Raw genomic sequence first — 21,620 nt, 5'->3', positions numbered from 1 at the left:
CTAGAAAGGATAGAGCTTGTTTTATGTAAAGAAATAAAGGTGATGCATAAAGGCATACCAGCTTTAACACTGTTTTAGTTAATCAGATTTCATTAGCACAGCATGGAATTATGCCCAAAAACCAGACTCTGGACCACAAACTTGGCCAAGTTATTTGATCTTTCTATGCCTTGGTAGACTCATCAGTATTTTATAAGGTTGTTAATAGGACTAAAATGAATTCATAGGCGTGAAACATTTGTAACTCATCTTGCCATGAATAATAAACAGACAATACCCGATTGCTGCTTTTAGTCTAATCCTCACCATCTGTGAAGTGAGTAGGTCTGATTATAAACATCGCTATTTTGTAGATGAGGAAATTAAAGCCCAAGGAGGTGAAATAGTTAAATAAGACAGAGTCTAATCGAAGTCAAGGCTATTAGATTCATCTTTTGGTGTCTGGGAGGTTGCTACTGGCATAAGGGAGTTGGATGGACTAGCACAGCAGTGTCTGATTATTTGTTCCCACATCACCAGGGAGGAATGCATGGGGCACACAAACACTGCCTTAGTGGAAAGAAACCCTGAAATCGGACACTTTGCCAATTGCTTTTGGTTTTTATTTAGAGAAGAGCTTTTAAATTTTTCCCTACCAAAATCCTAAATTAAATATGTGTATTTGGCAATGTTAATTTGACTTTGAACTATAATATTGATGAATAGGAAAGAAAACATACACATTGCATGCATGATAAATGGCATTCATTATATCTTGATTCATTTGCTGATCACATGAGAAACTATCTACTTTTCTCTAAAGTATTTAAAAATCTTTTACCTGTGATGATCTTCATTCTTCTTTGGCTTTCCTTTACAGTAGTGGATAATCTGGATTACCACACCAACAATTAAAGCCAGTGCTATTCCAGGCAATGTTGCTACTAAAATCAGGTCCAAAGTGTTCCAGAGTTGTTCACATTTCTCCCCCATGTACCAGTAGTCTCCCCACGGGCCTCTGAAATTTTGACATCTAGGTAGAGATAAAATAAATAACTCACACAACAGGAGAATACAATGTACTTTATATTGGTGAATCAGACATTTCATTATAGCTCAACCATGAAATTTCTCCTTAAGTTCCTTCTTAAGAGATTACATCATTCCATTTCCCCATTAGCGCAAGTGTTCTAAACCTACAGGTTTGAACACATTAAGTGATCATATCAAAGCTGTAGTGTTTTAGGGTTTTCTAACCAACAGCTAATGAAGATGAGTGAGTTAGCACTTGAGAACAGGGAGATAAGAAAACTGTCTTAATGATGAAAGGAGACAGAGACAAAGACCCACATTAGAGCACCGGACTGAAATCTCAAGGTCCAAATCAAGAGCAGGAGACAGAGCATGAGCAAGGAACTCAGGACCGCGAGGGGTGCACCAACACACTGAGACAATGGAGATGTTCTATCAGGAACTCACCAAGGCCAGCTGGCCTGGGTCTGAAAAAGCATGGGATAAAACTGGACTTGCTGAACATAATGGACAATGAGGACTACTGAGAACTCAAGAACAATGGCAATGGGTTTTTGATCCTACTGCAGGTACTGGCTTTGTGGGAGCCTAAGCAGTTTGGATGCTCACCTTACTAGACCTGGATGGAGCTGGGTGGTCCTTGGACTTCCCACAGGGCAGGGAACCCGGATTACTCTTAGGGATGATGAGGGAGGGGGACTTGATGGGGGAGGGGGTGAAATGGAAGGTGGTGGCGGGGAGAAGGCAGAAATCTTTAATAAATAAATAAATAAACAAATAAAAATAAAAAAAAGAATGCTTTCAAAACTGTATACATTTAGCTCCCTGTTCCTACCTGTGCTCTGCTTTGGCTACTCTAGCTCTATTGCTTCTGTAAAAGAGTTCTACTCAAAAAAAAAAAAAAAAAAAAAAAAAGCCGGGCGGTGGTGGCGCATGCAGGCCTTTAATCCCAGCACTTGGGAGGCAGAGGCAGGCGGATCTCTGTGAGTTCGAGGCCAGCCTGGTCTACAAGAGCTAGTTCCAGGACAGGCACCAAAGCTACAGAGAAACCCTGTCTCAAAAAACCAAAAAAAAAAAAAAAAAAAAAAAAAAACCAAAAATGAAGAGTTCTACTCCATCTAAACTGCCAGTTCTTTAAGGGCAAGCTGTGTACGTTCCTCCCCACTCACTTATTTAATACAAGTTATCAGACTGATTTGCTGTACCACATTAAATGGAAGAAGAAACATGAGAAGAGACTAGACTGCCAGAAAAATAAGCCTGCCCCCATCTTTCCCAGGACTCCTAAGTTTCTTTCTTTCTTTCTTTCTTTCTTTCTTTCTTTCTTTCTTTCTTTCTTTCTTTCTTTCTTCTCTCTCTCTCTCTCTCTCTCTCTCTCTCTCTCTCTCTCTCTCTCTTTCTTTCTTTCTTTCTTCTTTTTCTTTCTTTTTAGAAAGAAGTGACTCATTTATGAACTACATGCATTTTATGTCTTGGGATGCAGCCAAATAGCATGAACATGACCCTCTGGTGCATAGACTGAAAACTGGCACCACATACACCCACATAAATATGTTTACAGGTTTGTGAAGACGGGAGGTTGGGGTTTTTTATGCATCCCTAAGAGTGACTAAAGGAGGCATTTGCTGGGGTAGTGTCTTTAGGGATTTCTTCACTGTCTCCTAAAGGACTGGTATTAGATTACCCTATTGTCTAATAAAGGTAATTAGTAACTAAGTTACTTGTGGCCTTTTGTGTTGTTCCAACACATTAAGTATTACTGTATGGTTGACATGAAGGAACTTATTAGATGGTTATTATAATCTTTTATAGCACTGATGATCTATGATTCTTTAAGAAAATATATTAGCCAGTTTCAAATCATTACTATGTAATATTTTAAACAGTAATATGTAATATTAAATGTAGTATTAAATGTCACACATTTAAGGAGGTCAAAGAAGAGTTTCCATATATCATATCCATCTACATGTGTTTTTCCTAGAAAAAGACTTTGGTGAGAATATATTATTCTTTAACATAGCAATGGATCACAAATGAATTTTTTATTTTATAATAATATTTCCTTCCTTTGAAACATATGGACTATGTCCTAAACATTATTTCTAATATCTGTGATATACATTGAATAAAAAATGACCAGTATGCTCAATTAACTTACAATATAGCAGATAAAAGTAGAAAAATATAAGAAAAATTAGTAATTTTGAGAAGTGCTATGGGGTTAAGTAAAGTGGAATGGGTTAAGGGAAATTGATACCAGTAATATTTTCTCCAAGTAACACTGACATTTCTGGTAAAGCTTCTGGTGAATGAGATTTTAAAATGTGGATTATATTGAGTAGTTCTTGGTCAAAATATAGAATTATAATTAAATAAGAAATGTTGCTTTCACAGCATGATGAATGTATTTAATGATTATATATTATCATCTAGCTTCTGTAAAGCAAAGGACACTGTCGCTAAGACAAAAAGGCAACCCACTGACTGGGAGAAGATCTTCACCAACCCTGCAACAGACAAAGGTCTGATCTCCAAAATATATAAAGAACTCAAGAAACTAGACTTTAAAATGCTAATTAACCCAATAAAAAAATGGGGCACTGAACTGAACAGAGAATTCTCAACAGAAGAAATTCAAATGGCCAAAAGACACTTAAGGTCATGCTCAACCTCCTTAGCGATAAGGGAAATGCAAATCAAAACAACTTTGAGATACCATCTTACACCTGTCAGAATGGCTAAAATCAAAAACACCAATGATAGCCTTTGCTGGAGAGGTTGTGGAGAAAGGGGCACACTCATTCATTGCTGGTGGGAATGCAAACTTGTGCAACCATTTTGGAAATCAGTGTGGCGATTTCTCAGGAAATTTGGGATCAACCTACCCCAAGATCCAGTAATACCACTATTGGGAATATACCGAAGAGATGCCCCATCAAATGACAAAAGTATCTGTTCAACTATGTTCATAGCAGCCTTGTTTGTAATAGCCAAAACCTGGAAACAACCTAGATGCCCTTCAATGGAGGAATGGATGAAGAAAGTGTGGAATATATACATATTAGAGTACTACTCAGCGGTAAAAAACAATGACTTCTCGAATTTTGTGTGCAAATGGATGGAAATAGAAAACACTATCCTGAGTGAGGTATCCCAGACCCAAAAAGAGGAACATGGGATGTACTCACTCATAATCGGTTTCTAGCCATAAATAAAGGACATTGATCATCTTGAAAAGTACTAAGACAGTGGCTATTATGCTTTTATCAAAAAAGTGAGGTCATGCATATGATAATTAACTAGATTTAACCATGTCATACTGGATATATACTTGAAAATGTCATGTTTTATGTGAAAATACAGGTATTCATGTGTCAAATAGATTAATTAATGAATAAATTTTTACAAAAGGATTTTACTCCATAATGACAATATAAAACAGAGATTTTTATATACTACTCAAGACCACTGTGAGAATTAAGTACAAAGAAATATTTCAAATATTTAGTATAGTAACTGTCTATGACTCTGTTCTAAAATAACATTTTATTTCTTATCCACAACCTCATGTTGCTAAAGCTAATTTTAAGCCCTCATTTTACTTAATCTATCGCCAACATTTAATACAGCTGATCACTTTCCCCTCTTTCATCACTCTCCCTTCTTTCTTACTTCCAAAACATTCTTTTATTTATGCATTTTTTCTAGTTCATTGTTTATCTCTAAATACCTTTCTTAGTTTCTTATCTTCATCCTACCTGTTGCAAGGAGGCCACTTGTTGGTTCCTGGCTGCTCAGCCCCAAAATAATCACACAGAAACTGATTAATTAAATCACTGCTTGGTCCATTAGCTCTAGCTTCTAATTGGCTAACTCTTACATCTTAATTTAACCCATTTCTATTTATCTGTGTATCAACATGTGGCTGTGCCTTACCAGCTAAAGTTCTGTACGGCTCCGATGGGGCTACATGGCTTCTCTCTGACTCTGCCTCCTTTCTCCTAGCATTCAGTTTAGTTTTCCCCACCTACCTAAGTTCTGCCCTATCAACAGGCCAAGGCAGTTTATTTATTCAACAATGGTATTCACAGAGGGGAATCCCACATCACCCACCCACTTAAAGTGGGAGTGTTCTATGGATTACCATCAAGTTTTTATATTTGTATGCCTACCTTGGAGTACTTGTAGAATCTAGGAAACTAGGAAAAAGACCATGGGGAGGAAAAATAAATATCTGAAGAGAATGGAATGGTAGAACACTGGTTATGTGACGTGGGGGGATAAGGGTAATGGAGGTTTAGGTGCAGAAATGGATGGGAGAGTAGGGCAGAGGAGAGAGTTGTAGATGGGATAACTAACATTAAAATGTTTGAAGAGCCAGACATGGTGGTACATGCCTTTAATTCAGCACTTGAGAGGCAGAGACAGGCTGTTGCTCTCCGTGAATTTACAGCTAAACTGGTCTATATAGCTAGTTTTACAACAGCCATCAATACATAGTGAGACCCTGACTTAAAAAATAGAATGTTTGAAAAAGCTATAAATCCTATATTTATATGTACATACTTACACACAGAGACAATATTTATGTAAATGTTTAGTTGGAGTCACCCTAAATGGGATTATGCTCTTTCTAAAAGCCAAAGGTTGCCAAGCTAAAAGGCCAGTGCCAAGTTTGGGACACCTCCCCTCGGGTTGTTGGTCAAAGGTGACCCATAAATCCCTGAAAGCTATCACTATTACACTTTGCTGACAAGCAGAACTTGGTGGTAAGGCTTTATTATTGAAGAAACTATATACTTTTGTCACACAACATAGAAAAATCAAGTTGATGCTGATTGGGAAGCTTCCTTGAATGGTTAGGTTTCATGGTACCAGAATGTACTATGTAAACTGCTGGTGGGGGGGATCATCACAAAAATAACAGGTGTGACAAGATATGCCAGTGTGTGTGATAGTGGCACAGATGTTATGGAGTAAATGCACCACTTTTAATTGTATTTAAGGTCTTCTCCACAGTTGGAGACACATGCTAAATACTATAAATATGTTTGGGGAGCTGAAGGCCCCATGTTGAATCTACTATTACCATTTTTGCTAAATCGATACAGTATCAATCTGCCCTCTAAATTAGTATCTCTCCACCCACAAATTTGTGTGCCTCTCACTTACCAATTATATATCAGACAGTGGGTTATTATCTATAGTATACAAAAACCTAAAACCCAAACAATCAAGAAAACAAAATTTAAATTCGGGTACATAACTATACAAAGACTTCTCAAAAGATGAAACATAAGTGACTCAAAAACACTTGAAGAAATAGTCAACATCCATACTCATCAAGAAAATTCAAATTAAAACTACTTTGAGATTCCATCTTACCCCAGTTACAATGGCCAAGATCAATAACACTAATGAGAGTACATGCTGATGAGGATTCAAGAAGAGGGGAACAATTATTACTTCCTAGTAGAAATGTACATTTGTGCAACCACTTTGCAAATTAGTGTGGTGGTTCCTCAAGAGGCTGGGCATCAATCTTCCTCAAGATTCACTCATGTACACATACTCAAAAGATTCTACAGTCTATTATAGAGATATTTGTGCATCCGTGTTTGTTACTACTCTACTTAATATAGCCAGGAATTGAAAACAGCATATATGTCCATCAACAAATGAATAGATAGTGAAAATGTTGTACACTTACACAATGGAATATTATTCAGCTGTTAAGAAAAAATAAGCCATGAAATTTTTAGGTAAATAAATGAAGCTAGAATAAAAACCATCTAGGGTGCAGTAACTCAGACCCCCAAGACAAATATTTTTTGAAATGCTTCTTAGCAATTTGCATTTCCTTTGAGAACTCTGCTCAGTTCTTTAGTTTATCTACTTTTAATTGGGTTTCATTTCTTTTTTGTGTTTAAACTTTTTTATTTTCATGTACAATCTAGACACTGATCTAGCAAATGTATACAAGGCAAATTTTTGTTTTCTATTCAGTTGGCTAGCAATGGTCATTTCTTTGAGCCATTTATTTGACTGCAAATACAAACATGGCTGCAGATGAAAGAAGAAGGAAATTGAAAAATTGAATTATAATTTGAAGGTGGCCCATGATTGTAGTCCCAGAACTCTTGAAGCAGAGATAGAAAGATCACAAGCTTAAGGCTTTTCTGAGATATATAGCTAGATTCTCTCGCCCAAACAAATAAATAAGAAAAGATCCCCCTCTCAGTTTCTTACATAACTAACAAAGTTGCAAATGAAGAAGCTAAACATTTAAAATATAGAGGAAGGGAGGATATTATGCAAGAATTGAGCATTCAGTGGCAATTTGTGCTCAAGTCTTCACGGGCATAATAAAGATATATTTATAGCTGCAATGAAAAATAGCTGTTACAAAGTGCCATTTTCCCTTTCTCTTTTTCTCCTGATAATCAGCCAGAGTATTTGTTGTGTGGGTGAAGCTATTGGGGGCCTGGGAAAGATCAAAGTGGACAAGACAAGGTTTAACTTACCATAAGACTTGAGAAGAAAAGAAGAAAAGAAGAATTGAAGGAAGAAAAAAAGAAATAAAGGTCAGTTAAGATAACAAGTAAGCAAATGTGTTATGATTTACTTTCTGCTGATAGCCCAAAATGCAATGTTGGTACTTTTATGGAAGGAACTTAGGTCTAAAAAACAGTTCTAAATGTTTGCTCTTCTTCCCATAGAGGAAAAAGAGCTTCCACATTCAGGCACTGATGGGTACTCTGCCTGGATTTCTCTGACTTGACATGATTAAGAGTGGGGCCATGGTTGCTTCAAATTGATGGCTGTTCGGGACTAGAGGTTTTACATGACAGTGATGAAAGCACTTCTATCCTTGCGAACTAGGATGGATATTCTATAAAGGAGGACATTCCAAACTCCAGTGGGAGATTTTAAACCCAAGAAGAAGATAGGCAGTTCTGACCAGGCAGTGGTGGATCACACTTTTAATCCCAGTGCTCAAGAAGCAGAGGCAGGCAGATCTCTGTGAGTTTGAGGCCAGTCTGGTTGTCAACAAGAGCTAGTTCTAGGACAGGTCCCCAAACTACAGAGAAATCCTATCTTGAAAAATGAAACAGCAAACAAACAAATAAACACAAAAGATAGCCAGGATAGCCAGTTCTGGTGTTGAGAGTGAAAGCAATGCAGCCCCTGCTACAAGGTAGCATGAGCTTTCAGGTATTCAGCTCAGATTGGAGATACCATAAAATAGAGTGTTCTGGGATGTTATAAACTTCTCACCACATCTTCCATAGTCCTGTATTCCCAGTGAAAACTATTACTTCATCTTTGAGACTAATTATTGACTATTGGGAATTAAGTATAGTATCTAACATTTTTTGAGTACTGGGAAAAATTCCTTCCCTTGGTTTTTTAACACTCCTTTGAATCAAACTTTAATGAGTTATTTTCATTTGGAAAGGAAGAATGCAGGTTCATAATTGATATTAAATATTATCATGTTCCATCATATATAAAAAGATACACACATGAAAGTATGTATGTAAGTATGCATATCCTAACTAATAAAGACTATACCCTGTCACAAAACATATAAGCTATTCTTTCAGGGATTATTTATATAGTTTTTTATTAATGCATTGTGAATGACTTTTCACTTAGTTACACAGAAAGTTATGGGTTGCCTACTTTAGTATTCAAGGTCTTGGGTAATTTACACAATTCCTATGAGAAGTGTTTTCATCAGGTATGACCAGCTAAATTTCAGACAACATGCAACATTACACATAGACCTTCCAATTCCCAGGATACTATGAGTTTTATAGGCTTTTGTTTGGCTCCTAGGCTATCTATGGCCTTTAAAAATTCCTCACCTAGTTCACTATCCAATCTCAGGCTTTGGGAATTGCTGGGTATGCAGCTAGAGGTCATCTGTTCAGCAGCTGGCATGGATTAGACTTCATGGTAAGGATAAGAACAAGAAGTACACTTGGCTTTTTAGTAACAGTTAAGAAAAGTAACGTACCCTTTCAGAACTGGAATTTCTAACAGTGTGCAAAGCCTACTAGAGACTGAGACTCAATTATCCACAATGTGAACCATCCTACTCATAAAAGGGGTGAGTAAATGCCTTATTTTATCAGCTCCAATATACTATAAGCTAGATCTCTAAATAAGGTATAGCCATATCCATAACAGGCAAGTGTCCTTTTCAGTATTATTGACTCCCCAGATACAATTGTTACCTATGAAACTGTCTCACTACCCTTTCTTTGATGTGGGATTCCCCTCTGTATGTTGTGAATAAAATACTATTGGTTAATAAAGAAACTGTCTTGAGCCTGTGATAGGGTAGAACTTAGTTAGGTGGGGAAAACTAAACTGAATGCTGGGAGAAAGAAGGGCAGAGTTAGAGAGAAACCATAAATCCCCACCAGAGACAGATGCGCTAAAACTTTGCTGGTAGGCTACGACCTTGTGGTGATATACAGATTAATTGAGATTGGTTAAATTAAGATGCAATTAAGTTAAGTTAAATTAAGTTAGCCTGTTGTGGGAGCTGTGGGCTGCGTTCCCGCCTCCCAGCTCCCAGCCACCGGCTAGCTTTACCCGAAATAACAGCACACAAACTGTATTCTTTTAAACACTGCCTGGCCCATTATATCTAGCCTTCTAGGCAAATTCTCACATATAAATTTAGCCCATATCTAATAATCTGCATAGCACCACTAGGTGCGCTTACCGGGAAAGATTCAGCATGTCTGACCTAGTGGCTGGCTGCATCACGTCTGGCTCTGAGAGGAGCTGCCCTGCATCTGAGCTCACTTTCTCTTCCTCACAGCATTCTATTCTGTTTACTCCACCCACCTAAAGGCTGAGCAATCAAATGGGCCAAGGCAGTTTCTTTATTAGCCAATGACCTTCCTCCATCATTAGCCAATAAGAAGCTAAAGTTAATTGGCCAAGTAGTGTTTTAAATAATATAGTTTCTATGTGATTATTTCTGGTCTAAACTGCCAGGCGGCCGGGAAACAAACAAGCGGCCACCTCCAACACCTCTTGGTAGCCCTAGTACCTATGGTCTGAAAAAATTAAGAAGGGTTGGCTCTTTAACCAGGAAGTGCTTGTTGTACAGAAGGTTGACCAGTAGGAAGTTAAGCAACTGGACTGACACTATAGCACAACTCACTATAGATGTTACCCATTTTAAGAGTAAAACAAAAAAGCAGAACAGCTAATGGCCATAGTTGTATGGCCAAGGTAGTATGTATGGTAGTATCACAAGGGTTAGAGCACTGGTTATTGTAATAGCAGTTGGACAATGGACGGAAGTGTCACACTTTGGATGGCACAATGGCATATGAAACAGTGTAACCACACTTCCAGGTTCAGAGGTCTTTAAAATGTAAGTATGGCATATTGGTACCTGTGGCAGATCAACAATGTCCTAGGAATTCATTCCACATATATTGTGCCAGGGCACTTTTATATACTATATATAAATAACAGAAAACATGCTTATTAACCCAAAACATGTGGAGCTTGAGATATGGCTCAGTAGTTAAAATCACTTGCTTTTCTTGAAGAAGACTGGGGTACTAGTAAGGGGAAGGGATAGAAAGATGGTTGCTTTGCCAGAGGACTCAGATTCAATTTCCAGCACCTACATGTCAGCTCAGAACTATCTATAACTCCAGTTCCAGGGATTCTGTTGCCTCACACAAACATATATGCAGGAAAAACATTAATGCAAATAAAAATAAAAAATCCTCTACAATAAAGGATAAATAAATAAAACCTCCTCCCCTTACATCTTCCCTTTTCCCCCTACCCCCATAGTCCCCATTTTCTCAGATCTTGTCTATTTCCCATTCCCAGGGAGATCTATATATGTTTCTCTTATGGTTCTCCTTGTTAATTAGATTCTTTGGGGTCATGGAATATAGACTCATTATCCTTTGCTTTACAGCTTGTATTCACTTATGAGTGAGTACATACCATGCTCATCTTTCTGGGTCTGGGTTACCTCATTCAATATGTTTTTAATCTAGATCCATCCATTTGCCTTCAAATTTCAAGATGTACTTACTTTTTACCACTGCGTAGTATTCCATTGTATAAATGTACCACATTTTCTTTATTCATTCATTGGTTGAAGGGCATCAAGGTTGCTATCAGATTCTGGCTATTATGAAAAATGCTACTATGAACATAGTTGAACACATGTCCTTGTTGTATGATTGAGCATCCTTTGGGTATATACCCAAAAGTGGTATTTCTGGGTCTTGAGGTAGATTGTTTCCTTATTTTCTGAGAAATCATCATACTAATTTCCAAAGCAGCTGTACAGGCTTGCATTAACACCAGCAATATAGAAGTTTTTTTTTCCCCACATCCTCTCCAGCATAAGCTGTCATCAGTTTTTTTGATCTTGGCCATTCTGACAGGAGTAAGGTGGATTCTCAGAGTTGTTTTGATTTGTACTTCTCTGATGGCTAAGAATGTTGAGCATTAAGTATCTTTCAGCCCTTTGAGATTTGTCTGTTGAGAGTTCTCTGTTTAGATCTGTAACCCTTTTTTATTGGATTATTTGTTCTTTTCATGACCAATTTCTTGAGTTCTTTGTATATTTTGGAGATCACTCAATCCTCTGTCCCATGTGGGGTTAGTGAAGATATTTTCCCATTCTGTAGGCTGCCGCTTTGTCTTGTTGACCATGTCCTTTGCTTTACAGAAGCTTCTCAATTTCAGGAGGTCCCATTTGTTAATTGTTTCTCTCAGTGTCTGCTCTACTAGGGTTATATTTCAGAAGTGGTCTCTTGTATCAATGTGTTTAAGTGTACTTCCGACTTTCACTTCTATGGGGTTCAGTGTGGTTGGTTTAATGTTGTGGTCTTTGACCCATTTGGACTTGAGTTTTGTGGATGGTGATATATATGGATCTATTTTTCATTCTTCAACATGTTGATATCCAGTTATGCCAGCACCAATTGTTGAATATGCTTTCTTTTATCCATTTTATATATATATATATTTTGCTTCTTTGTCAAAAAAATAAGGCATTCATAGGTGTATGAATTGTTATCCAGGTCTTTGATTCAGTTCCTTTGTTCCTTCTGTCTGTTTTTTATGCCAATACCAGGCTGTTTTCAATACTGTAGGTCTGGAGTAGAATTTGAAGTCAGGGATTGTGATACCTCCAGAAATTCCCTTACTGTTCAAAATTGTTTTGGCTATCCTGCTCTTTTGTTGTTGTTTTTCTATGTGAAGTTGAGTATTGTTCTTTCAAGGTTTGGGAAGAATTTTCCTGAAATTTTGATGGACATTTCAATGAGTCTGTAGATTGCTTTTGGTAAGAGTGCCATTTTTACTATGTTAATTCTTCCTACCCAAGAGCAAGGGAGATCTTTCCACTTTCTGATGTCTTCTTCCTTTTTTTCTTTAATGATTTAAAGTTCTTTCATACAGTTCTTTTACTTGTTTGGATAGAGTTACCCAAAGATATTGGATACTATTTGTGGCTATTGTAAAGGATGTTAGTCTGATTTCTTTCTTGGCTGATTTATCATCCATGTATAGGAGGGCTACTGAGTTTTTTGAGTTAATCTTGTTTCCTGCTACATTACTGAAGGTGTTTATGAGTTGTAGGAGTTCCCTGATAGAACTTTTTTGGGTCACTTATGAATACTACCATATCATCAGCAGATAGTGAGAGTTTGACTTCTTTTCCAATTTGTATCTGCTTGATCTCCTTCTGTTGTCTTATTGCTCTAGCTAGAAATTCAAGTACTATATTGAATAGATATGGAGTGAGTGAACAACCTTCTCTTGTTCCTGATTTCTGTGAAATTGCTGTGTGAGTTTCTATGTATTTATTTTGATGTTGGCTGTTGTCTTGCTGTATATTGCCTTTATTATGTTTAGATATGTTCCTTGTATTCCTGATCTCTATAAGACTTTTTATCATGAAGGGTTGTTGAATTTTGTTGAAGGCGTTCTAAGCATCTAATGAGATGATCATGTTTTTTTTTCTTGCATTTTGTTAATATGGTGGATTACATCGACAGGTATTTATATCTATGCATCTCTGGGATGAAGCCTACTTAGTCATGGTGGATAATTTTTCTGATGTGTTTTTACATTTAATTTGCCAGTATTTTATTGAGTATTTTTGCATTAGTATTCATGAGTGACATTGGTCCATAATTCTCTATGTTAGTAGTGTTTTTGTGTGGTTTGGCTCTCAGGGTGACTGTAGCTTCATAAAAAGAGTTTGGCAATGTTTCTTCGGTTTCTCTTGAGTGAAACAATTTATTTGAGGATTATTGGTGTTAATTATTTTTAATAATCTTGTAGAATTCTGCACTGAAACCATCTGATCCTGTTTTCTTTTCTCTTCTTCTTCTTCTTCTTCTTCTTCTTCTTCTTCTTCTTCTTCTTCTTCTTCTTCTTCTTCTTCTTCTTCTTCTTCTTCTTTTGGTTTGGGAGGCTTTTTGATGACTATTTCCTTAGCAGTTATAATTCTATTTAATTTGCTTATCTGGTCTTGATTTTATTTTGGTAAGTGATATCTATCCAGAAAATTTTCCATTTCCTTTATATTTTTCCAATTCTGTGGAATGCAGGTTTTTGAAATGTGACCTAATGATTCTTTGGATTTCCTCCATGCCTGTTGTTATGTCTCCTTTTTCATTTCTGATTTTGCTAATTTGAATGTTCTCTCTGCCATTTGGTTAGTTTGGATAAAGGTTTGTCTATTTTGTTAATTTTCTTGAAGAACCAACTCTTTGTCTCATTGATTCTTTGTACTATTTTCTTTATTTCTATTTTGTTGATTTCAGCTCTCAATTTGATAATTTCCTATCATCTAGTCATCCTGGGAGACTTTGTTTCTTTTCATTCTAGAGCTTTCGAGTGTTCTGTATTCTGTTAACTTGCTAGTATGGGATTTTTCAAGCTTCTTTATGTAGGCATTTAGCACTATGAAATTTTCTCTTAACACTGCTTTTATTGTGTCCCATAAGTTTCAGTATGTTGTGTGGTCATTTTTGTTGAATTTTAGGAAGTCTTTAATTTCTTTATTTCTTCCTTGACGCATTGATGATTCAGGTGGGAATTGTTCAATTTCCATGTATTTGTGGGCTTTCTGAAATTACTGTTACTGTTGAATTCTAACTTTAAGCCATGATGATCTGATAAGATACATAGAGTCATTCCTTTTTTGGTATCTGTTGAGGTTTACTTTGTTATTGAATATGTGGTTATTTTTGAGAAGGTTTCATGAAGTGCTGAGAAGAAGGTATGTTTTTTTTAATGTTTGGATGAAATGTTCTATAGATGTCTGTTAAATCCATTTGATTGAAAATATCTGTTAGTTCCCTTATTACTCTGTTAATTTTCTGCCTGACAGACCTGTCCAGTGCTGAGAGTGGGTGTTGAAGTCTCCCACTATCAATGTGTGGGGTTTAATGTATGATTTAAGTTTTAGAAGTGTTTTTTACATATGAGGGTAGCCTTGTATTTGGGGCATTGATGTTCAGTATTGATATTTTCTCTTGATGGATTTTTTCCAGTGACAAATATAAAATGTCCTTCTTTGTCTCTTTTGATTTTATTTTGAAGCCTATTTTGTTATATATTAGGATAGCTACACCAGCTTGTTGTTTAGGTCCATTTGATTGGAAAATTGTTTTCCAACCCTTTACACTGAGGTGATGTCTGTTGTTGAAGTTGACGTGTGTTTCTTGTATGCAACAGGATGGATTGTGTTTCTGCATCCAATCTGTTAGCCTGTGTCTTTTTATAGGTGAGTTGAGTCCATTTATATTAAGGGATATTAATGATCAGTGATTGTTAGTCCCTGTTATTTTAGTTCTTCTTTTTGGTGATGTTATTGTGAGTTCATTTCTCATATTTGCTATTTGCTGCTGTGAGATCATCTATTATCTGTGTTTTTTGAGGGTATAGCTGACTTCCTTGGGTTAGAGTTTTCCCTGTAGTACTTTCTGTAGGATTGGATTTGTGATTTAAGCCTTTTTCTGTCATAGAATATCTTGTTTTCTTCATCTATGGTCGTTGAAAGTTTTGCTGGGCCTAGTACTCTGGGCTGGTATTTGAGGTCTCTTAATGTCTCCATAATGTTTTACCAGGACCTTCTGGCTTTCATCGTTTCCATTGAGGAGTCAGCTGTAATTCTGGTAAGTCTGCCTTTTTTATGTTACTTGTCCTTTTCCCTTTGCAGCTCTTATTCTTTCTTTATTCCGTATGTTTAGTGTTTTGATTATTATGTGGAAAAGGGACTTTTTTGATCCAGTCTATTTGGTATTCTGTAAGCTTCTTGTGCTTTCATAGGTGTATCCTTATTTGGGTTGGAAAAGTTTTCTTTTATGATTTTGTTGAATATAATTTATGTGCCTTTGAGTTCTTCTCTTCTTCTATCCCTGTTATTCTTAGGTTTGGTCTATTCATGGTGTCCCAAATTTTCTGATTATTTTGTGTTAAGCTTTTGTTAGATTTAACTTTTTTGACCAATGAATCCATTTCCTCTATTGTATCTTCAATACCTGAGATTCTCTCTTCCATCTCTTGTATTCTACTGTTTATGCTTGCATTTGTGATTCCTGATCACTTACCCCTATTTTCCGTTTCCAGAATTACCTTGGTTTGTGTTTTCTCTATTGTCTCTATTTCAGTTTTTAAGTTTTAAATTGTTCTTTCTCCTGTTTGATTTGATTGCTTTTTCTTGGTTTTCTTTAACAGATTTTTTTTATTTCCTCCAATTTTTTGTTTTTCTTTATCTCTACTTTGATAGAATTTTTCAGTTCCTTTTTAAGGGTCCTTAGACTTTTTTCTAAAGTCATTCTTTAGGTAGTTTTCTTCTGTTTCATCTGGGTTGGGGTGATCAAGTCTTGCTCTTTGTAGAGCCACTAGTTTTTGGTGGGTGCTCTGTTGCTCTTTGGGTTGTTGAGTGTGTTCTTACCTTGTTGTCTGCCCATTTTTCCTCCAATTGGTGTAGTTGAGACTGTGCCTCTGGTGATCTATCCTCCATATGCTAGTTGATCCAAGGTTTAGAAGGTCACTCCTCATGATGGAGTCAGGTCCACAATTCTAGTCATGCTCTAGGTCACTCATTGCTCCCAGATATCACTTGGTGCTCCCACAGATGTTGGTCAGGCCTGCCTTAGTTTGAAAATGGCAATTCTGCCACCAGGAATCATCAGAATGAGACTCATTTTAAAATATTTTTTAAAATTATAAAATTGTTTATACATGTTTAATGTATTACATTAACTTCTCACTCCTTAGGTATAACTTTACAATATGTTATTTATTACCACTTTAATTTAAAAAAATATTTGAAAGGTAATAATAACAAGGAATAAGAGACCAGAAACATAAAATGGTGGGGGAAGTCATGGAAGGAGTTGGAAGAAGGGAGAGAGGGAAAGGATACCATTATATTGTGATTATTTTTTTTAAAGGTTATCATTTCCTCTCCCCTCCCTTGCTCCTAACACCTCCAGGTAGTGATGGCCAATCTTTTACCCAGACCCTTTTACCAGCTGCAACACTTGTCATAATGGGCCCAACAGGAAAGCACAGTGAAGCTGACCCTGTTGACCAGGACATAGGTTAGATGATCTGGGAATGTGAGCACAGGAGACCTGGCCCTACCCCTCATCTGCCATATGGTGGCATGGGTCCGGGAGAGATGTTTTCCCCCACCCATTAATGCCTGAGGTATGGTCTTGAGTGAGAAGTGTATGAGAGCTACTCCTGCCCACCACCAACTACAATACTTGAGAGAGCAGATTCTGCACCTTCCCTGGGCACCACAATAGAGCCAATCCTGTTGGTAGAGATGTGGGTGAGCCAGCTCCATACTTGTGAGCATGAGATGTGGAGGCCCAAAAATGTGAGCATATTTCCATTCTGACAGATGGTCAGAATATGTAGGTATATTTCTGCACCTTCTTTTGTAATATGAGGTTAGCTGGGGAGTGGCTGCCTTCAGGATACTTGGTCTAGTGTAGCTTCACTGCCTAAACAACAGAATGCTAATGACTTGATGCCTCAAAGTGTTAAAGCAAATAACTGTTTGAGTTGTCCTTTGTATCATGTTAAAGAAGTCTTTTGTTACCTTCTTCCTCTTTTGGGGGTATAAAAGTATATGGAAAATTGAAAGTGGAGAATTTTAGAATTCACTGGAATGCCCTCTCTGTACTATTCTATGGTTTCTGTTTTATTATTTTTCATACGCCTTTGTATTCTTTATTAACATTTCTACATCCCCATGCCTCTACCCTGGCAAGATGTATTTTTGTTGAGGTTTGTCCCCCACAATGGGAGAGCTGTCCCTATTACTCATCTGTCATTTAGTGGCATGGGCAAGAGAGAGATATCCCCATACCTATCAATCCCTGAAGCAGGTGAGAGAACTGGCATTGAGGTCATAAGAGCAGGAGAGCTGGTCCTGCTCCCTCAACAGTTGTAACACTCTGGAGAGTGGCTCCTATTCCACACCTAGGCAACATAGTAGAGCTAACCCTGAAGGTGTAGGTGTGGGAGATCTGACCCTAGGGACATGAAAGGATGAGAACTGGTCCAACTCCATGCTTATTATTGCTAGGTGTGAACTTGCGAGGACAATGCAGTAGAGCTCACCCTGGTGGTGAGGACAAGGGAGAACTGGCATGCTGACCAACCATGTAACTACCCAGGCCCAAAATCTACCCCATCTGTGATCTGCTGGAGCACGTTAAAGGATCAGGCCTGCAGCTCTTAACCTTCAGGATTTCCGTAACACAAGGAAACAACAGGACAACCAAGAGGAATTCCAGTGAAGGCCCAGTATCGATAGTGTAGCAGAAAACAGAGACCTCAAACCAGACCAAAGAGTGCAATAAGCACTTGCAAATAAAGATTGTCAGGAGCCATTTTAGGCTTCTCCTTTCTCACAGGGCCTTGAAGTAAAAACCTTGAGACAGAAAACTTAAAGTTAACCAAAACATTACGTGCTAACTTTGGAGACTCAAGCTCTGAAAAAAACCACGGTGTCTTCATTGCTTGCTTCTTATCACTAACAGCAGGTGTTCTAGCCACTGACTTTGCAACTGCCCCACTTAGTTGCCCCCGAGCTGCCAAATCCCTTCCCCCTTCCCCCTTCTCCCTTTCCTCATCCCCAGTTCCCCTTGCCCTAGTTCCTCACTGAGGAGTATTTAAGACAATAACTTGCTTCAATAAACTGAGACTTTGACAAGAGAATTTTGCTTGGTCTCCTTTTCTCTCTCTCACCCATGTTCTTTCAGGTAGCACCCCTTCAGAGCCTGGAATAACTGGGCCTGCTGGGTGGATACAAAAGATAAATGGATAAAAGGGCTTACTGTGAAATTCAATGTCTCACACCACAGCTTCCATGATGAGACTGTTTTTTTCTTCTCCTTCTTCCTTCTCTTAAATTTTATTTTATTTTATATTTTATTTTAGGGACTGGGGGAGGTTCAAGGACAAAGGGTGGATACAGGGTAGATATGAAGGACAGGGAAATGAATGAGATGGAGACACATGATGTGAAAGACACAAAGAATAAATAAAAAGGAGAAAAATAAATATGCAAGATGGAATTACAAAAAAATATTATCATTAAAAGTTTCTGTTTACCTGTAAAAGGACACCTGATATTTGATAATTAAAAGAGAAATATACACAGGAAAATATATCATCCTCAACAAATGATGCTGGTTAATATAGTTGTTTGCATGCAGAGACTGCAAATAAATCCATACTTATCACCTTGCACAAAAGTCAAGTCCAAGTGGATCAAAGACAACATAAAACTAGACACATTGAACCTGATAGAAGAGAAAATGGGAAATATCTTTTAACATATTGGCACAAGAAATGACTTCCTCAATATAACACTAATAGCATAAACACCAAGATCAAAAATTAATAAATGGGACCTCATGAAACTATAAGCTTCTGTAAGGCCAAAGATATTGTCAATTAGACAAAGTTGAAGTCTATAGAATTGGAAAACTTTTTACCAACTCCACATTTGACAGAGATCTAATACTTAAACTATATAAAGAACTCAAGAAACTACATATCAAAAAATTAAATAATCTAACTAAAAAGTGGAATAGATATCTAAACAGAATTCTCAATAGAGGAAACTCAAATGACTGAGAAACAGTTAAAGAAATGTTCAGCATCCTTAGCCACCAGGGAAATGCAAATCAAAACTAGATTTTATCTAACACCCATCAGAATTACTAAGATCAATAACACATGTGACAGTACATGCTGACAAGCATGTGGAACTGGGAGAACATTCCTCCATTACTGGTGGGAGTACAAATTTGTACAATCATTATGGAAATCAGTATGCACTTCCCCAGAAAGTTGGGAATTGATCTACCTCAAGATCCAGCTATATCCTTGAGCATATACCCAATGGATGCTCCTTCTTACCATAAGGATACTTGTTCGACCATGTTCATTGCAGCTTAATTCATAATAGCCAGAATGTGGAAACAACCAAGATATTCCTCAATAGAAGAATGAATAAAGAAAATGTGATACATTTATACAATGTAATATTACTCAATTATTAAAAATAGATAACACTATGAAATTTGCAGGCAAATGAATGGAACTAGAAAAATATCATCCTGAGTGAACTAACAAGGATCTAGAGGGATAAATATGGCATATATTCACTTATAAGTGGATATTAGCCATTGAGTACATGATAACCAAGTTGCAATCCCTAAACCAGGGAGAGAAAGAGAAGGGCTCTGGGGGATACATGAATCTCCCTGAGAGGGGTGGGTGGTGGTATGGAAGCTGGGGATCATGCTGGAAGAGATGGGGTGGAAAGAGAGAAAGCTGGAATTAGGGGGACATTTGGGAGTATGCAGAAAATTAGCGCTGTAAAAACATCCTGGAATGTATGAAGATGATCCTAATGAGGACTCCTAGTCGTGGGAATACAGAGTCTCAAGTGGCTATCTCTGTAGCAAGGCAAGGCTTCCAGTGGCAGGACTGGGTTGCATTCATTTGAGTCGCTGGCAAAAATGGTCCCATGGAAATCTTCAAACTACCCATACTCTTTCGAAGACAAAGGTTTTCTCTCTGCAAACTGACATCATGGGCACCATCATGGAGAAACACACACACACACACACACACACACACACACACATACACACACCTCGTTGAACATGAAGAAATCAAGTAGATACGTACATGGAGTCTTTACCCCTATATTCTAGTCTTCTTGGTGTGGAAAAAATACTCTGCATGCTACTGAAAGAGAAATTTAAACACCAACCCAGCCAAAAATCTTTGACCTACAATCTGTCCTGCCTGCAAAATATGCTATGACAATTTTGGCACAAAACTTGTGGGTCTAGACAATCAATATATGATTGGACTTAAGGCCTAATCCATGAGAAGAAAACCACACATGATACTGCTTAGGTAACCAAGAACCAGAGACTTCATATTCCAGAGACCTAGCATAAAACCAAATACTACTAGTCTAAAAAAGTATCAATAAAATGACTCCTAGTGATATTCTGCTATACTCATAAACCAGTGCCTTATCTTCTCATTATTCTCATTATCAGAGAGGCTTACTTTTGCAGCAGGAACAAATACAAAAAAAATCACAGCCAGATACTACACAGAGAGATCTTGGAACAAACATCTCTAAATGAGATAACTCCATCAAATCACTCTCCTTTCAGCTCAGGGAATCCCAGGGAAGAGAAAATGGAAAGAGCCAGGGGTGATGGAGGATACCAGGAAAACAAGACTCTCCGTAACAACTAAGCAAGGCTCACCTGAAGTTATAAAGACCGAAGCAGCAGCACAGGGCCTTCATGGGTCTGCACCAAGTCCTATGCACACATGCTATTACTTTTAGCTTAATATTTTTATGGAACTCCTGTGAGAATGGCGAGCTGATCTCTGACTCTTGCACTTGCCCTTGGGACTCTTCTCCTATTGGGTTGCCATGTCCACCTTTGATATGATAGATTTTACTTAATCTTATTAAATTTGATTTTGTCGTATTTTGTTTTCTCTGAAGCCCTTTCTTTTCTAATGAGAGACAGAAAGGGGGTGGATCCAGAAGAGAAGAGATGGGGAGTAACTAGGAGGAGTAGAGGGAGGGAAACTTTAATCAGAATATATTGTATGAGAAAAAAGTCTATGTTTAATAAAAAGGGGGGGAAAATAAAACTTTTGGTTTTGTTGTTTCTGTTTTTGAGATATGACTTTTGCTATTTTGTAGCAAGAACACCCTGGAATGCATGTGACTAAGCAATCCCCACTGCCCTTGCCTCCAGAATAGCTGAGAATACATGCACGTGCAACCAGGGACAAATTCAGTGCCTTACTGTTTAAAATCATTTTTCATTGTCTTCAATGATTCCAGTATTTTACTAGGCAAACACTCCCATTCAATGATTGATTCATTTAATAAACCCTTATAAAGAGGAGATAAAATAGTACACACACAGAAACGCAAGTACAGTCATTTGGGATGTCTAGAACATTTCTGCACTTTTCTAAATGCAAAAATTTTCAAAACTCAGATC

General features: G+C 37.4%; 1 protein-coding gene across 2 annotated transcripts in view; it reads right to left on the bottom strand.

Moving 5' to 3' along the window:
- The window catches only part of LOC130868661 (uncharacterized), a 62,359-nt gene that overhangs the window by 37,628 nt on the left and 3,111 nt on the right, over positions 1 to 21,620 (bottom strand). For both annotated transcript variants that reach the window (XM_057760800.1, XM_057760801.1), the window contains exon 3: positions 821 to 1,012. In XM_057760800.1, the coding sequence (XP_057616783.1) occupies positions 821 to 1,012 (192 nt within the window). The remainder of the gene's footprint in view (positions 1 to 820; positions 1,013 to 21,620) is intronic.

The sequence above is a fragment of the Chionomys nivalis genome, chromosome X, assembly GCF_950005125.1.
Source record: "Chionomys nivalis chromosome X, mChiNiv1.1, whole genome shotgun sequence".
Lineage (NCBI taxonomy): Eukaryota > Metazoa > Chordata > Mammalia > Rodentia > Cricetidae > Chionomys > Chionomys nivalis.
The sequence above is the reverse complement of the archived record's forward strand: the minus strand, read 5'-3'. Positions and strand labels throughout refer to the sequence as shown.